General features: G+C 38.6%; 1 protein-coding gene across 3 annotated transcripts in view; it reads left to right on the forward strand.

The window, feature by feature from the left end:
- The window catches only part of LOC132129421 (nucleolar protein 4-like), a 97,328-nt gene extending 84,970 nt beyond the window's left edge, over positions 1–12,358 (forward strand). For 2 of the 3 annotated variants that reach the window (XM_059541007.1, XM_059541009.1), the window contains exons 6-11: positions 7,368–7,720; positions 8,453–8,632; positions 8,757–8,945; positions 9,682–9,804; positions 9,923–10,127; positions 10,977–12,358. In XM_059541007.1, the coding sequence (XP_059396990.1) occupies positions 7,368–7,720; positions 8,453–8,632; positions 8,757–8,945; positions 9,682–9,804; positions 9,923–10,127; positions 10,977–11,194 (1,268 nt within the window). In that variant the 3' untranslated portion in view covers positions 11,195–12,358. The remainder of the gene's footprint in view (positions 1–7,367; positions 7,721–8,452; positions 8,633–8,756; positions 8,946–9,681; positions 9,805–9,922; positions 10,128–10,976) is intronic. The other variant, XM_059541008.1, reaches the window with a different exon arrangement.
- Positions 12,359–17,838: the final 5,480 nt, after the last annotated feature.

The following is a 17,838-nucleotide window of genomic DNA, read 5'->3' on the forward strand; positions in this document are numbered from 1 at the left end:
CATAAAGCCCACAGGATTTGAGAAGTCAATAATGTGTGAATGTTTTGTGAGCACATGCTGAGTCCTGTGCAGAGACGCTGCTCTTCCCATGTGTCTGGAGTGAAGATTATCTGCTGTGTCAGGGGTACCAAGACAGTAAAGGACAAACCCAATAAGTAAAACCTCTCTCTCTCTCTTTCTAAAACATTCCAGTGTCATTCCAGTGCAGATTTGTTCTTACCTCTGTCTGTCTCTCTCCCTTTCAGCATCTTCATTATGTGTCTTTGCACATTCCCACCCATTTTAAACCCTCTCTTCTTCCTCCTCACACCATTCCTTTTGGGTATGGGACAGCTGTCACTGCTGCGATTCTGGGGGTTTCAGTGTGTGTGGTGGGGGGGGGGTTGTTGCTAAGGCAATGCCAGGCCTTGTGCCGGCATGGGGAGCAGCTTGTACCGCGTTTTAGCAGGATAATCCATTGTAATCCCACAGAGGAGAGTCCGACACACATACGAGTCTGCGCACACACTCCCTGCAGGGCGGCTGGGGAAGTAGAAGTGAAGGAATTAGCATCCGTTACTGCTTGTGCTCAGGTCAGCTCCGCTGAGGCTTGAAAAAAAAAAAAAAAAAAAAAAAAAACAGGCTGACAGAAGCTATGTAAAAAAAAGAAAAAAAAACGGCCAGTTCAAACCCACTTTCCTACAAGATAAGCGAAAAAGTGCTGTACAGGTTCTCGTACTGTTTTACGAGTCATGTTGCAATGATTTTATATACGAGATTAATGGCAACACAATGTCACCATTATGACCAGAAAAGACTGGGTTTTCTTAAATGGTAAATTCACTGCTGGCAAGATGGGGTAATAAGTTCACCGTCTATTCAGTAGAAAGGCACTTTTTTTTTTTTTTTAAACTGATGCTTCATTACAGCTACATGAAAACAGCATTTTTCGTCAACTTGCAGATATATGCTGACAAATAGGATATCTGGGTGCAGGCAACATGGCAAAAGAGTATACATTGTTCATTTACAAATACTGCCAACATTGTAACAAATACTACAAACATTGGTACCGGGTTTAGGCAATGTTTCTTAAAGGAAAAAATTGACACAACAATTGAAGTTCTTCCATCATTTAAACACCATCGTGTTGTTCTAAACCCTCAAGGGTTGCCACAACCAACCCCCCCCCAGAGTGAATGTCAGTGGAGTCCAGAACATCACAGGACCCCACTTGCTTTCATTGTATGGACAAACAACAGCTGAAACATGCTTCACAATCATACAGGCTTGAAATTACATGAGGGTGAGTAAATGATGACAATTTTCGTTTTTGGAAGTAAAAAAGTAACTTGTGACGTCATGTTTTTTTATTGGTCATGAATAGGTTGTAATTGTGACTGTTGACTGTTCCATTTAGTTTTGTGTACTGTTAATGAAGCACAACCGTAGATCTTGGCAGAATGTACCAATTTAGCTGTTTTATGAGGCGATAGGCTTCTGTACTTCTGTACTAAATAATAGCTCAAATATATAATTATACACCAATAACACACCTAATATGAATCTTATGTTACTTATTTTGTTAAAAACAATTCCTTCTTTCTGCTTTTTAAGTGATAATGTAAGATGTGAAATACCCAAACTGTTTATGCTCAATTAAATCCAGCTCTTCGTAAAAGAACAAGTGCCTAAACAGTATGAACTCTAGAGTGGTTGTATTTGTGAGTTTTAGCCTCCACACTGTGGTCATATATAATTATAACATCCATAACATATACTCTTAATTGCACTTCTTTCTTATATGCTGGTATGCATATGCATGCACATTAAGTATATTGGAAAAACAGACAGTCTTATGCCTGAATATATAAATGCTTAAGCGTGTACAGGTGTAAAGACCTCGGTTCTTTTCTGAGTGTGTGTGTGTGTGTGTTTGTGTGTGTGTGTCTGTGATTGAAATAATATGATAAATTGACTGTTGACTGTTGTGTATTTGTTTGTGAATGCATTTTGATTTGTTAAAATACAGTGACACCAAAACGTTTTTGGACCCTTAAATGTCTGAATCATTGCATTGGATCTTTATGCTTTTTTTTAAATACTTTTTTTTACAAAAAAAAACACCCACGTAGTTTTTAATTTTCTGTGTTTGAGCCTGTGCATTTTAGCATGTGTGTTGAAACATGTGTAAGTGTTTGCATGGTGTGAGTTTTGACATGCTCATGCGTGCACACGTGTGTGTGCATGTGTGGAGACCCACATGGTTGAGTAGTATTTTTAGCTCTGCGATTCATGCTTTAGTTCTGATGTTGTAGATTTGAGCTGATTGAATAGTGAACTGGATTTTTGCGTGGTCAGCCTGTGTAGGGGTCAGTGATGCTGCATACATGACATTTGTCATTTCATGTATTGGCACTTTGCTGCATTAAAGAAACAGTTCCCTTAATTCCATGCTTTATCAGTAGCGTTTATTTAAATCCGTGTTCTCAAGCCAGAGTACAATGAAAACCTTGATTTATACTGGCTCCCGTGAAATATGAAATCTCTGTTGTAAATTAAATCATATTGATTAAAATATTTGTGCATAATCCTGAGAAGGATCAGTGTTTAGGCCAAGTTAAGTTTGATATGTGGATGATTTAAATTAACAAGTTATTACAAATAGTGTAGGGAAGTGCATATTTCTTTGAATTGATAAGAATGAGAATTGAGTTCGCTGTTTTGAGTGGCCAGTTAACTTTTCTTATATCCATGTAGAAATGAAAAGCCTACATAATTTAATATATCGTACAAGCTCTGTTTCAAAACTTAGCATGCGGCTCACTCACTCAGACAGCATCCTAACTGAATATAATGTGGTAAGGGAATGATTTGAAATGCTTTACATTAACATCAACACTGCACAGCCTGTACACCATTAAAAGTAATGCTACACTGGGATTTTTTCTAACTATTATAACTCAAGGAATTGCTAGTGAATTTTGCAAATACTTACAATTGAACAGGAAGTGCATGTGCAGTTACATGTAAACTCGAAGTAGAAAGAATATTTTTTTTATTTTCTTAAAAAAAAAACTATTATCTTTGTTGTATTTTGTTGTAAATGTAAAATCCTATCTAAGAGAGAGGTCACATTTACCTTTGTAGTGAGAAATCCCGCAGACTACATGCAGTCATCTGTGCATCTGTGGTTGTGTACGTCTATGTTAAGGAAGTATTTTATGATGAGTTTTTTGGCAGCTGGTGGCTGATGCAGCACTCTGCTCTTCCCACCTGCCCTCTGTCCCCACACCCCTGGGGAATCATGGGTAAAACATTGATTGACTGTCTGTGGACCATCCTCAAAACCTGACAGCAACACAACGAGCCTGGTTTCAATCAGCATGTTTGTGTGAGTGCCCTTGTGCCTGTTAGACCCTTGCCCTCTTAAATACACACACACTCCAGTGTTGTCCTGTCCCCAGTGCACTAAATGCCCCAATGAATCACTGAGGCATTCAGAGCAGCTGGACCACACTGTTAGCTCTCTCTCTTTCAGCTCCAGTATAATTTTTAGAAGAGCAAGGAGGAGAGGAGGGGTGGTGCAAGCAGACAGAGTGGGTCTCTATTGTGCAGAAGTGAGAGAAAGAGGTTGTGATGGAGGAATGGCGGTGGAAGAGGGGTGAATTTCCCTCCTTTGCATCAGTTGTACTTTAGATATATAAAAATATATGTAAACTAAATATTATAAATAAAACATTTTATAAATATACTATATTTGTATATTTTATATATGCATTTATATAATATGTGCATGCAATTTGTATGCAGTGTTCCTCCTAATGTGCTTTGGATAAAGGTGTCTGCACATTTTTTTAATGAAAATATATACATGTAAGTTCATTTACATATATATCTAAGTTGCACAGGTGTCTGATTTGTCATTAAAGCTACCCATTGAATGGTGTTGATCTGAAGAAATGAGGGACAAGGAGGGAGAATCTGTAAGGAATGTGTGCAGTGAATAAGATCCCGTTACACTGCAGTGGGGGGAGTTGACTAACAGGTTCAGGCTTATCGGAGGAGCCCACTAATTGGAGGTCATCCGCATGAATAAAAAAGAAAGTCAATTATCGTGCAAGAAAAGAGCCGACCATCTCTCATTCCCTCCTGCTTGCTGCCGCCCTGTTTAGATGCCTCTTACATATGTGTGGGCTGTCAAAAAGTACACTGTCTATCCTCTCAGCCAATCAGCGCAAGGACTGCACCCCTTGATGAAATGTTTGTGTTATAGTGACTCCTCACAGGCCCTGCTGTGTAGGCTGGATCATTATGCCTGATTGGTCATTACTGAGATTCAGAGACAGGAAGCACAGCGGTGCTATCGACTGTTGTGCCTGCTCCCCTCTGCGTGTCTGTGTGTGTCACATGCAAACACACACACCTGCTAGAGTAATTACAGGAATAAACATGGAGACAATCACTCGACTTTTTTTTTTTCTCTTTTTAGAGATGTAGTCATTTTTATACAGTATTAATGTAGTTAACACTGAATAGAAGTAGAATGAATTTTAACACATTACATGAAATATAAAACATGTTCTAAACAGCAAAATCTAAAGTAGCCTTTGACCTCACCTTTAACTGTTGTATTTGTAGAATGGGTAGAATTTGAGTCTAAGCTCTGGATGGATGGATGGATGTATGGAGAAAACTCCAGGATGCTCAGATGCAGTCAGCTTGTTTGTATGACTTTTACTCTGGATGATTAAAGGGGGAACTCTCTCTGCAGGAGTGAACTGGACCTGGGCCAGTCGGGTGACATGAGCCAGGAATAATCATATTTCATGCTTGTCACACGGTTAAAAGGGTTTATTGGCCGTCATTATTTGCATCAAATGGGAAAGGAGAGCATCAGGAAGCTACCACCTGCTTTTGGGGATTCCTATCGTGAGAAGGTTATCAAACACCCTTCCACTGTCCTTGTTAAAGCACAAGGGTCTGTGTGTATGTTTGTCTGAGATGATCTGAATACTACACCACTATGATGAAGCAGCTCCCATCAGTCCAGTTATCTCAGAGATTCATTCTGTGTGAACACGGCCCACAATTAATACGCCAAAGTGACACTGGCTAGCTGACTATATTTATTTATTTGAACCTATATTCACCTTTTCTACTTAATTGGTTATCAGGTTTTTAACATGTCGATTGATTAATATATTGTTTGCATAAATTACTAAACTTATTTTCATGTTATGAATGATCAGAACACATAAGCATGTGACCATGCTTTGCATAAATAGAATGCCATAAAGTAATGAATATTTTTTTTATTAATATTATCCATATTTATCATCATATGAACTACCATTAATAAGTCTGGGGTCAGTAGTTTTAATACTTTTATTCAGCATGGATTGATGGAACGTGGATTTGCGCAGCTTGTCAGTTAACAACGGCTCTGTGTAGTAACAGCTGCTCTGTGTGAAATCAGCACCTGATGGTATTCACCGCTGATTAGAGAACCGGCCGATATATATTGTCCACCCCTATTTAAATTGTAATAGTATTTCACAATTTTACTGTATTTTTATCAGACATTTTATGGTTGCATATGAGACTTTATATAAAATACATGTTGTATAAAATCTCAATTCACTCGCAATTGACAAGTGTGGTAAAAAAGTGAATATTGGAGCCAATGTAACCACCAAACATTTTCAGGCTGTACATACCCGAGAGAAGCGCAGCTTCAAAAGAATGACTGCTGCAGCCGTTTCCTGAGCAGATGCAAGCAAATCGTGTATTCAGCACATCATGGCGCACAAGAGACACATCCACCGCAGCGCCCCTGTGCACACTCACACATTTTATGGACATTACACTGGGAGCTCTCTCATCTGTCATTCAAACACCTTTCCTGAAAGACCAGTGAAGGAGGGAATGGCAAGAAAAACTGCGAGAGTGTGTGTGTGTGAACGCTTTAGAGCTTTTTAGCAGAGCTGGCAGGCATTAGTCTGGCCTTCCTCTCCCTGCATGAATACTCTTTATACTCCAATAAATATGCGTCTGTCTCTGCCACGCTCACCCCCTAGACACATTCAATGTCTCTTCTGCCTCTCTCTCTCACTCTTGGGCTTATTTTTCCATCCCTTTTTCTTTCTGCCCCTCTTCCTTTCTGTAACACCCAGCTTGTTTTTATATTCTCACATCCTCTCATCCAGTGTCCTCCACTGATAATTTCACCATCCCCCCATCCTTCTCTCCTTTCCTCCATTGATGTTCAGTGCCTCTGACTCTGACCTGCTTCGCACTGCCCTCGTCCCCTAACTCACTCTGCATCACCCCCATCCCTCTTTTCATCCAATCTCCATCCCTTCTTCAACAGGCCTGTGCCCTCTCTTCTACATCCAATCCATCCTGTCTTCTCGCTTTTTCTTCCCTCTGTTTTTTCTGCTGTCACTGTATGCTGACCCCAATTATGGTAAAATATACTTTCATGTCATTTCTATTGAAACTTATGTCATGAATTTAAATATATTTGTAATGACATTTTTATAATGAAGTTGCAATTAAGTATTTTTAAAATATATTAACATTAAGTACTTTACATAAGCATAAATGTACTTTACAAAAAAGTTTACTTTAAGTACACTTAAGTAGTCTTTTATTTTCTTAATATTATATTACCTATCTGCCAGCACAGTTTTTAAAAATATACTTTTATTTGAAGTAAACTAGGTACACATTGAATACAATTAAGCAAACTTATTTTCACAAGGCTAATATAATGCATATATATTGAAAAAATTAACAACACGTGATTATAGTATATTTTCTCAAAATTCTAAAATGTTTTGCACTTGTATATCCGGGTTCTGTGTTTTCAGCAAAGGGGTGTGTGTGTTGTGCTCTGTTCAGCCCTGCTGTGGTATAGATCTCTTCATAAACTAATTTCCATACATCCAGCCCTTAGAACTGGACAATACTGAACACCACATACACCATTTGGTAGAATGGACCTCATAGTGGATATAGATCCAGACCGGCTGTCACTCATAGAGGTTGTGAATGCTTCCAGTGTAGCAAATTAGCATGCTAACATTGTTAGCATGACAACAAGTCGTCTTGTCAGATGGCAACATAAACAATGTGTTTTAAATGGCTTTATACCTTATAAAACAGCAACGAATGGGCTTCAGACTTGTAGACACAGTCAAAAGTATCCTCTTCAGACAGTTTACAGTTAGCTATGTTTCAGCTAACTGACCAAAAATGGGGAATGTTTAGGAAATTATTGAAACATTATTTGGGAAATTGTCATTGTTTTGGTGAACATCAGAAATTACTGTATGCTGATGGAACCATCATAATTGTTTGCTGTGTGTTGTGCATGTTTTCAGATGATTCATCTTCTGAAAGTGGGAGTGGCAATGGGATTCGCACTCTGACTCCTCCCTCAGTAGGTGCAGCCGGTGTGAGTGAAAGTACAGGAGCAAGATCGGGCTCGTACGCTGAGGTCAACGGCAACGGAAACCGTAACGCGGCACCACTCGACTTCAGCACGACTTCCTCATCCTCATCTTCAGAGGACCAGCAACCAGTCAACCTCAGTGACAGACTGAATCAGGCCCTGCCCAGTGCTGGCGCCATGCTGGCGACCTTTAACCCTGAGCACGCAGAGGAGCTGCGCAGAAAATACCCCAAATCCTCAGAGCTACGCCTTGAACGAGATATCAGGGACTGTAATAGCAAGGTATATTCAATTAGTGCCATAAAAATGCTAAATGCTTATTACAGTTGTCACAACACCAAAATTTCAGTAGTCAATACCAGTATTACTAAAATTTCACGGGTATCGTTTTTATTTAGTAGCAACTTGGACATTAAGTACCTGAATTTTTAACATCCTTGAACTGCCTGTGGACTTTATTTTTTTTTCTTCAACTTTTTTACACAACAGATTGTCATTTGTTTTGAGCATACGATGCAAGTTGAACCCACAGTTGCGAAGGCGCTCAATCAAACCTCATTTATTCAGTTAGCCCTAGCTTGGCAAGGAGTGTTTTTCATTTAGACGGATGCAGAGAGGTTTGAACAATATGGCGAGCAAGGCTCCAGTCTGAATAGTAACTTTCATTTCATTCCTCTTTTCCATGGTAAGCCTCTGTTGCTTCCCATCTCCTTTTCAATTTGTCTTTGTGAAAAGAAAAATGCAAAACTATCTTTCAAACAAACGTATTCACGATCTGAAATGCAGCTGAAGACCCTTGGTACAGAGAATGTCTGAATAACTCTGTTAGACCTTGAAGACTTGGTTTTCATCAGCTGAAGCACCATCGGTGGCCATGAATGGCCTTATTGGTAGACAGCATCTTTCATATAGATATATCTTTCAGTCCATGTCCTCCTTTGAAAGTCTTTTCTTATTGTCAATACACTTTTGCAGACTGAAGACTTACCTTGGTTTCTTTGTGTGTTTTTGCAGTCTCCTCAATACAGTTCAGGCAGCTATGGTTCAATAAAGATGGAGATGTGCCCTGAAGATCTGACGGTTGGTCGGTCTCAGGTTGCTGACGATGATGACGATGACCACGACGACCACGATGATAGCGATAAGATCAATGATGTAGAAGGAGTGGATCCAGAGAGGTTGAAGGCTTTTAATGTGAGTAAAATGGCATTCAACTCATGATGTTCTGCTGCATTAAAAGAGCTATAAACCATGTGGTCTGGCATGGCTTTCACTCCTCATATTTAGTCGAACTAATTCATTGCTCTCTTTTTTCTAGATGTTTGTGCGTCTCTTTGTGGATGAGAACCTGGACCGTATGGTGCCAATCTCTAAACAGCCTAAAGAGAAGATCCAGGCCATTATTGAGTCCTGCAGCCGTCAGTTCCCAGAGTTCCAGGAACGCGCTCGCAAACGCATCCGTACCTACCTCAAATCCTGCCGTCGTATGAAGAAGAATGGCATGGAGGTACACACTGCCACATTGAGCTGCTCTTTGTAATGGTTAGGTGACTTATATTGCCCCCTGGTGGTCAACACTGAAGAAGCTGAGAAATAGTTTTGTTTTGTGAAGCCAACACCAGGCAAACATTTAAAATTAATATTAATTTGTAGCAATTTTAATTAAATTGTTTCAACCCAATATTAGAATTACTGTAATTGCAAATGACAGTTTTAAGTTGAAATTCAGAGAAAAATGAATTTAATTTGTCGTAAAGAAGTTTTGATACAAAGCAGAAATAATTACACAATTAATGTAGACTAGTTTTGTAGATGCATTTTTCCAAATGCACATAAAAATTTTTCATATTAGACATATTTCTGTCATTTAAGTTCAAAACAGATTTTAACATTGCTGTACTACAAGACAAAATGTTTTCAAATAACTTTCTAGAAGTATTTTTTTTCATTATTTAGCAAGGACAGAGGAAACTGATCTAAAGTGACAGTAAAGGCATTTATAATTGTACAAAAAAGTTCTGTTTCAAATGCTTTTCTTTTGAACTTTCAATTTGTTGAAGAATCCTTAAAAGAAATGTATCGGCCTTGGTGGGCATACATTTAAAAATCTAACAAACCCTAAACGTTCATAACACATTTTACATATAAAATAAGAGATTCTGAGAAATGAAGTGTGCTTTCACCATGACCCATAAAACTAGTCCATAATGGTTCATATATTAAATGTACTGTGTATGTACTAGCAGACCCGACCCACGCCACCCCACCTGACCTCAGCCATGGCGGAGAACATTCTAGCAGCCGCCTGTGAGAGTGAGTCACGCAAAGCTGCCAAAAGAATGCGCATGGATGTCTACCAGGCACATGTAAGTAGTGATGTATAAGTTTATGAATATGCATGTGAAACTTGGAGATGCATTGGTATGTCAGTCTGTCTCTTAATTTTAAAACCAAGGTAGCCTGATATAATCGTTTCTTTCTCAGGATGAGCCGTTATCTCTAGAGAAGGTGGTCTCTCGTGAGCCGGTCTCGCTGACCCACTCTGCGTACTCCCTTGCTGCCTCAGCTTACTCCCAGGACCAGCTATACATCAATGGAGGCCTCAACTACAGTTACCGTGGTTACAGCGGACTGTGTGCCAGCATGCAACACCCCGCGTCCCTGACAACAGCTACCGCCCAGACCAACGGTGAGAGAGGAAGCTGAAGTTTGAGCTTGATGCTTACTCACACAATTGCCTTATTTGTGAAAAGATATAGCATACAAGCAAATTTGCCTAAACTTTGCTTGTATCATAAACAAAGTAATTTACATTTTGTAAGGACTATGTTGCATTAAACAGTGGTTCTCACAGTATGTGAATGTGCTGCTCCAATTATTAATAGGCTTCTAGTTTAAAAAAATTTTAGAGGCTCAACAAAATTAAACTTAATGTAAAACTATTTTACATTTTACATATTTACTATATTTTTTACAAATATTTAAAATTACTATAAAAATGTAAATCAACACTTATAAATTCCCATGAATGCATTAAGAGAGAAACTTGCACTTGCGTCTGTCTTACGAATGTACGGAAAATGCTCTAAAGAACGCTGAAGGCGAACATAAATGAGATGTACAGCTCTCTGCTTGCAGCGCGTCAGTCATGCTCATCAGGAAAGTGAGTGAAACACACACACAAACACACATTTTCATCAAATAATTTGTCATTAAAAGTGGTTCACTTCCGCGATTTGGTACGATTGCATTCACATAAGCAGGGAACCGTACCAGAGTTCACATGAAGCGTACCCCAGACCACCGTTTTTAAGCGGACTCTGGTACGGTTCGCGGGTGCGCATCAGAGTACGGAAGACAGCGTTCACATCATCCAAACGAACCGAACTCTGACATCAATCGAACCCGGGTGCGCACCAAAAGTGCTAGTGTGAAAGCACCCTTAGAGTAATTTTTTTTGAAGAATTGGACTATGCTGGTCATACTGTGTCCATGTTGTTTTTATGTCTGAAATTATATTTTTATTCTCTCTGTTTAGGGCCTACTGATCTTAGTATGAAGTCTCTGGCCTCAAATTCATCCTCGTCAAGCTCCAGTAGTCTCGGCAGGAACGGAGGAGGAGGCGGGGCTTCAACTCAGCTCAGCCATACAGAAGTGGCGGCAGTGCGTCAGCTGATCGCGGGATACCGTGAGTCCGCGGCCTTCCTGCTACGATCGGCAGATGAGCTGGAGAACCTCATACTACAACAGAACTGAACCCAGTTTCATCCCTCTCTGACTACACTCATACCCTTGTCCCTCTGGACCACATAACTGACCGAGTCCCTCACATGATCATCACCCAGTCACCAAGGAAAACCCTCTGGCTCTTAAAGATGGAAAACACACAGCTTCATCCAGCTTTTGCCTTCATATTTCAACGAGAACAGCCAAGAGCTGAAGAGGACAAATGTGGAGATGAATCTTTGAAGCAGACGGTTCGATGAATCCTCCACGTACCGCTCCTCTCCACGCAGCCTCCTGTTAAACTGCCATTCGTTCCCCGCTGAGAGCCATCGATTTCTGATTTTCTTTGTTTTCAGCTACTTCAAAGGAGGAATCCTCCAGATGGCACTAACTAATTGAAGACACTTTTGATTTGGAGGCGTAATGGAAAGAAAGAAGATAAAAAGAGCAAGAAGCAAACTAAGAGACCTTTGTATTTGCTGTAAATAAGCACTCGCTGTGTCCTGAAGCACTTTTCCATTCGTTCTGACCTCTGAATGATTAATTTATGCATTTAGATACGCAGGTGGAAGCTCACCTGGAAATACCTCAGCCTGTCTGCCCCCCCCCCCCTCTCTCTCTCTCTCTCTCTCTCTCTCTCTCTCTCGCGCTCTCTCTCTGTGTGTGGGGAAAGAAAATTATCACCTGTCCGTCCTCAACTTCACGGTCCAGTGATTTGGACTTCGAAGGCAGAGAGTGGGAGAGAATTTGTTTCTGTAATTGAAGTGAAGATTTTCTTTTTTCCCCCCGTCCAAATGTGTTGTATATATTCCGATCCATTTCAAGGTATTGATCGCAAGAATACACTGAACTTGTTTTGGGAGTGGACCCGTACTGATGCATTTAAACAATTCGGCCTCACAGATGCCAACTCTCTCCGTGTCCACTGTACGGGTCACCTTCTCCTCGTCTCTTATGTGTCCTTCTATTTCTCCTGAACGTCCTCTCTCCTCCTCCACCTTATTATTCTGCTTTGGACGGAGAAACAGAGGAAGGATGTGGAATGGAAGCTTGTTAGTCTTTTATCTGTTGACTTTTCTTAATGGCCATTAATCCACTCTGCTGCTATGGACTCCAACTTAACGCCACAGACCTGAAACCTCAAGCCTCCCAAACACAACCAGAGCACCTCAAAGGCGAAAAAAAAAAACGAAATGGAAGCCAAATACAAAAAGATATATATATATATATATATATATATATATATATATATATATATATATATATATATATATATATAAACTGCTGTTTTGCATTCTGGTCTAGAGTGTTTGATTTAATACTGAGGGCTGCTTGTGTTTGTTTCTGTTTGATTTGTTCTAAAAGTGTAGTGTGTGCTTAAATATCAACTGGGATCAAATTGTCTTTGGCACAAGAGCTTGGCGCGCACACATAAACGAGTCTTTAGTGAACTGAGTATTTAACAGGAGAGGTTTCAAAATGTGTAATTAGAGAGGTAGATTTGTTTAGGGACTGACTGGCAGTCATGTCACTGTAATTTGCTCCATTTGCACACAGAGGCAGTCCTAATCTGTGATTGAGGAGATCGTGGCTCCGTGGTGCACTGCTAGTGGGGGATGGAGAAAGAATATCGCAATGCAGAAGATAATCAAACACATTTCTGGCCCTAAAGGAGACTGACTAATAGAGAGGCTTCCATGACCCCCCCTGAGGAGCCTTCAGAATCATTACATTCATAATCACATGACCGGGACCTACTTATGATTGAAAGCCATGATGATGAGTGAGTGTGACCAGAGACTACACTGCCCTCTTAAGACGTATATGTGTGCAATTTTGACACCGCCGCTCAAAACACGACAGTGGACATATAAAAGTAATGATTTCTTAATGTATTCTGTTTATGGTTGGCCTTCACTTCGATATTGAGTTGTTGATCAGAATGTTGCTACAGACGTGTAGACATAAGCAAAACTGACAGCGTGAGGCCTCTCATCACTGTGTGAGGCTCTGGTTAACATTGCTCTGATCACAAAATAGTCCTTGACCTCTCTCCTCTCTGACTGTCTTCACTTTTTCTTTTACTTTATTTCAGGAGAGAACTTAATAAGGAAATAAGGGGAGATATGTTAATATTAAAAAATATTAAAAAATGTTTTTTTTTTTTTTACTTTTCTAAGTTTAGCCCCAAAATAAATGAAATAAGAAATAGTTTTTTTCATAATGAAAAGTAATTGTTTTTTTTTTTGTTTTCTGATATTTTAAGCACTTTTTTTCTCTCAAATATTCTCATTACCTTAATGCATCCTACAATTAACGTTCTAGTTTTTTTTTTGTTTAGTTTAGTTTTGTAATTTAGAATATTATTACAAAATTTAAGTTCGTTAGAAATTCTGTAAATTATAATTTCATTTATAAACTTTTTTTAACATATTACAGTACATAATTACAGTAAATATACTGTAGTAATTTTTTTTATTTAATTGACCGATTTAAAAGGAACTTCAAATACCACTAAGATATTTAAATCTTTATAATTTCAGGACATCAGAATAAGTTATATATATTAAAAATAGAGAATTTGAATCTTTTGTTGTTGTTTTTTTTGGTAATGAGAATTGAGGTTGATATGCTTGATTTAAATCATAGAAAAAATGTTTATTGTTAAAAGTAGTTTACTCTTTTTGGAGGGAAATTCAACCTAATGTTTCTGACATGCACATTTTGACCTACTCATTCAAGGGGGTTTGATTCGGGGGGGGGGGGGGTCCTCATGATCAAATGTACTCTCTCCTCCTTTTCTGTGCTGTTGTCATCTCTATTTGTCTCTCTGTCTCACCTACTTTTCTTTTCCACGTTGTCCGCAGTAGACGTATTGTGAGAGGTCAGGTAATAGAGGATTCTAGCTGCTGTCTCAGTCATCTGTCTTTCTCTCATTGAGGTCTGATATGGGTCCCACTGCCGTCAAAACTGATGATGATACGCCAACCTCACATGCTACCGAGCTCTTTTATGGATTTCTAAAAAAAAGTACGATGGAGATGTAACTGGTAACCGCAAAAAAAAAAAAAAAAAAGCAAAGCGTTCCATCTGTTCGTAAGGTGTTTCTTCTCTCCAGTTTGCTCAAGGACCGCTACTGAAAAACAAACTGTAAAAAAAGGCAAACGACAATCTTGACAAAGGTGTAACTAGTTCAGTTCTGTTTCCATGCTCTGTGTTCCGTGTGTCCCGGGAGAGTGAGGGCTATTTTAGCCATAATCAGAGCATCTCTCAATCTCAGATCCGAGTTCTCATGCTAGCCGCCGAGGACGCTTTGTGGCCCACTGTCGAAAACCTTTTTATCTGATTCCTATTTTTATTATAATTATCTTGATTACTATTATTTTGTAATTCTTTTTCTATCGCAAGTGGTCTTTTCAGAACCGTTTTGTACCGACATCACATTTGAAGTTTGTCCTGTATGCCTATAACATTCCAAGCGAGGATGTCAACATGCCAAGCAGCCAGCCAAACCACGGTCACATCGGATTGCAGAGACACACACCGAGGGTGAAATCAATCCCACACCGCACAGGTTTTAAAGAGTTCGTTACCGCTAGAGGCTGATGCCTGATTCCCCTTGTGCCACAAACCCCAAAGAACGGTTTTCTCTGTACTGCATGACTGAGATGTTTGGGAAACTATGTTTTCTGATTAGTTATGCGCCGTGCCTTTAAAGGGCCTTAACCAAACCGATTATCATATGTATGTCCCTTTATTGTATTAGATGCTCTCCATATTTGCTGTCATAAGGTACCTCAGAGCTCCTTCATGGTGTCTTTTTGGTTCAATCTGCACCATAATCTACTGTGATATGACAGGCCTTTTTGGTTGTACATAATATTTCAAAGGCATCACTCACAAACAAACCCACACCCAGACGGACATATACGGGTTTAGGCTTTGCATTCAGGTGTGACGCTGGTTATGGTTGCTGCAAAACTACACATCTTAAAAATACTCTGGTTTAATCAGATGTATAGCTCTGACAAAAAAGAAATGACTTTTATTTTTCTACCACAGTGGTGTACAGCTGCATTCAAGTTCATGTGGTTCCCTGTTTAGTCTGTTCTCTTTTCTAATTTGTTGGTGCTTTGGATCTTTACCATCTTGTCTCAGTTTCCTCCTGATTTCTCCTGTATAAGGAGCTGCTGACGTTTTGATATGTACCTAATACCAATGTGAAACTGTCTCTTTCCTTCTCATTTTGGACTCAGTGGAAGTGTGATGTTTACATGTACAGATTTTTGAGATTCTCTTTCGTTTTTGTTGTTGTCCTCATTTTTTTTGTTGTTATTTTTATTTCAGATTATTTCCCTTTTTCTATTCAGGCACTGCTTAATTTGATTTGATTCCTTTATAGTTAAGGGAAATGGGACTTGCACCAATTTCCATGCATTTAACAGTAAGACCAGACAGTCTGACCCCAATCACTTTCTTTAACTGCTGTCAACAGATACAAAAAAATGAAGAAGGCTCGTTGTAAATTAATCTTTTCGTCTGAACATTAGGGACAACATGGCCGTATGTTCCTTAATGATTAAAAGCCATTATCACACCCTTTATCGGGGGCAGACATCCAGTATTAGAGTACAAGAACAGCAGAGTGAAAACCTCAGGTAAATGATTGCTGTTTTATAGTTGAAAAAGAAGTCCTACTGGCAACCCATTTCCCCATAATATATACAAAATAAATCTTTTTTTATATATTTATTGTGTTATATGTGTAACAGTGAATACTTTTTCAGTACATGTGGCTAAATATTTTAATTTGTTGGAAAAGTGTTGATACATATGTGAAGAAACTGAAAGACTGAAAAAAAAAATCCATTTTTGTTATTTAATGCAAACAGCATGGGCGGCTCCTAACATATCAGTTTCATTAATGAAAACCAATGATTTGAGATGAAGCTTTCTCCAGTGGGTTGTCACTGCTAAAATGTCACAGACATGACATTGTGACTTTTTTTTTTCTCCCAAGCTGTACGTCACAAAGCTAAATATACTAATAAAACCGTGTGCTATATATCAGACCCGGCAGCTGTAGGCTTATTTCTTTTCTCCTCCTAAGAAAAAATGATTTTGAATCGGCATTAAATGTATTTGTCTGTGCTTGTGTGTGGGTCAGGTTTTGCTAACTAAGTAAAACCTGAAAGCTCTTACATTGGTCATCATGATGAAAACGGCTTCATAAGAACTTAATCAGTAGTTCCCAGACTCGTTGATCCCCCATCGTCCATGACAATATTCAAATACTAAGCCATTTCCTCTAGTGCTTCAATGTCAGTTTATTTTAGGGGTGACCAGACATCCCCATTTTTGGTGTCCTGTCCCGGATTGGTACTGTCCCCGTTTTACAGCATGTTCAAAACCATTATTACTTTCACTAGTAGAGGGCGCTGCGAGCCACTGTAGCCATGAAGAACTTGGACGAGAGCCGAGCGCTATTATCATCAATCATCAAAAGAGACACTGTTATTGGTTTCAAGGTAGTCACATACTAACTATACATGTTAAAACAATTCTATTGTAATATTGTTTATGTGCACTTTATGAGAAGGTATAATAAGGTTGCAGGATTGTTTTGCACACAGTATTAAATATTCCTGAAACTTTCACCGTCACAACTCCGAAATTAATATAAAAAATAATAAACTAAACCACTAAACTTACTAAACAAAAAGCACATACTTTGTGGCCAAAATTAGCCTAAAATGCAAAATAATAAGCCTGATTAGGGATGGTAAGATCCATTTCCAAAACCATAACAAAATAACTTCATTCAAAATCACTTGAAAAATTGCAAGTTTATACTGTTTTTATACAGTCTATGGTTTATACCCACAGTTTGTGAAAATGTTCAATACAGTCAGAAAATGTGAGAAAATATTTGTTAAAAACAACTTATTGTATGATCTGACATTTGTTTTAATTTTTAGTTCGTTTTTGTAAAAAAAAAAAAAAATTATTTGCAGTTAGGTGTTTGATCCTCAAACATCATTGTAATTATTAATTATGATATGCCTATTAATAATATGGAAACCACAACAATTAAAAAACAAAATATACCCGTTTTTTTTTTTTTTGTTTTTTGTAGATAATCACAAGTGAGATTCATTGACATTTTAACCACTACTATGAAATGTCCTTGGTCTTCATTTCAGAAATCTTCTCACCTTGGTATATATACATTAGAGCGACATAACTCCGCATAGAAGTCACGTCGAGGTGGCAATTTTACAGAGTGCATACTTCACAAAGATGCTCAGAAAAGATTTGACCGCGGGAAACCATTTAACAGGTTACTGGTTCTTGTGCATGAAAACGTTTTGGCGCCAGTCCAGCTTTTCTGTCATTCTAAAGTTTTTAGAACAGAGCTCTATTCTAGAATCTCCATATATCTCCAAAATATATTTAGAGAGCGATTCATAGCTAATATAGGCTACATATCCAGAAACCTCGGTGACCAATATTATTTCAAAATGAAAGAAATCTATAAGTTTTGCAGAAAATATTTTGGCTCAGAATACGCAAAATGAGAAAATTGTTAAGAGATAAAGATCTAAACTGCCTAAAATAATATTAAACTAAAGCAAAAAACCCCGAGAAGCCGTCGTTTACAGTGAATTTATAAC

Source organism: Carassius carassius, chromosome 46 (assembly GCF_963082965.1).
Source record: "Carassius carassius chromosome 46, fCarCar2.1, whole genome shotgun sequence".
Taxonomy (NCBI): domain Eukaryota; kingdom Metazoa; phylum Chordata; class Actinopteri; order Cypriniformes; family Cyprinidae; genus Carassius; species Carassius carassius.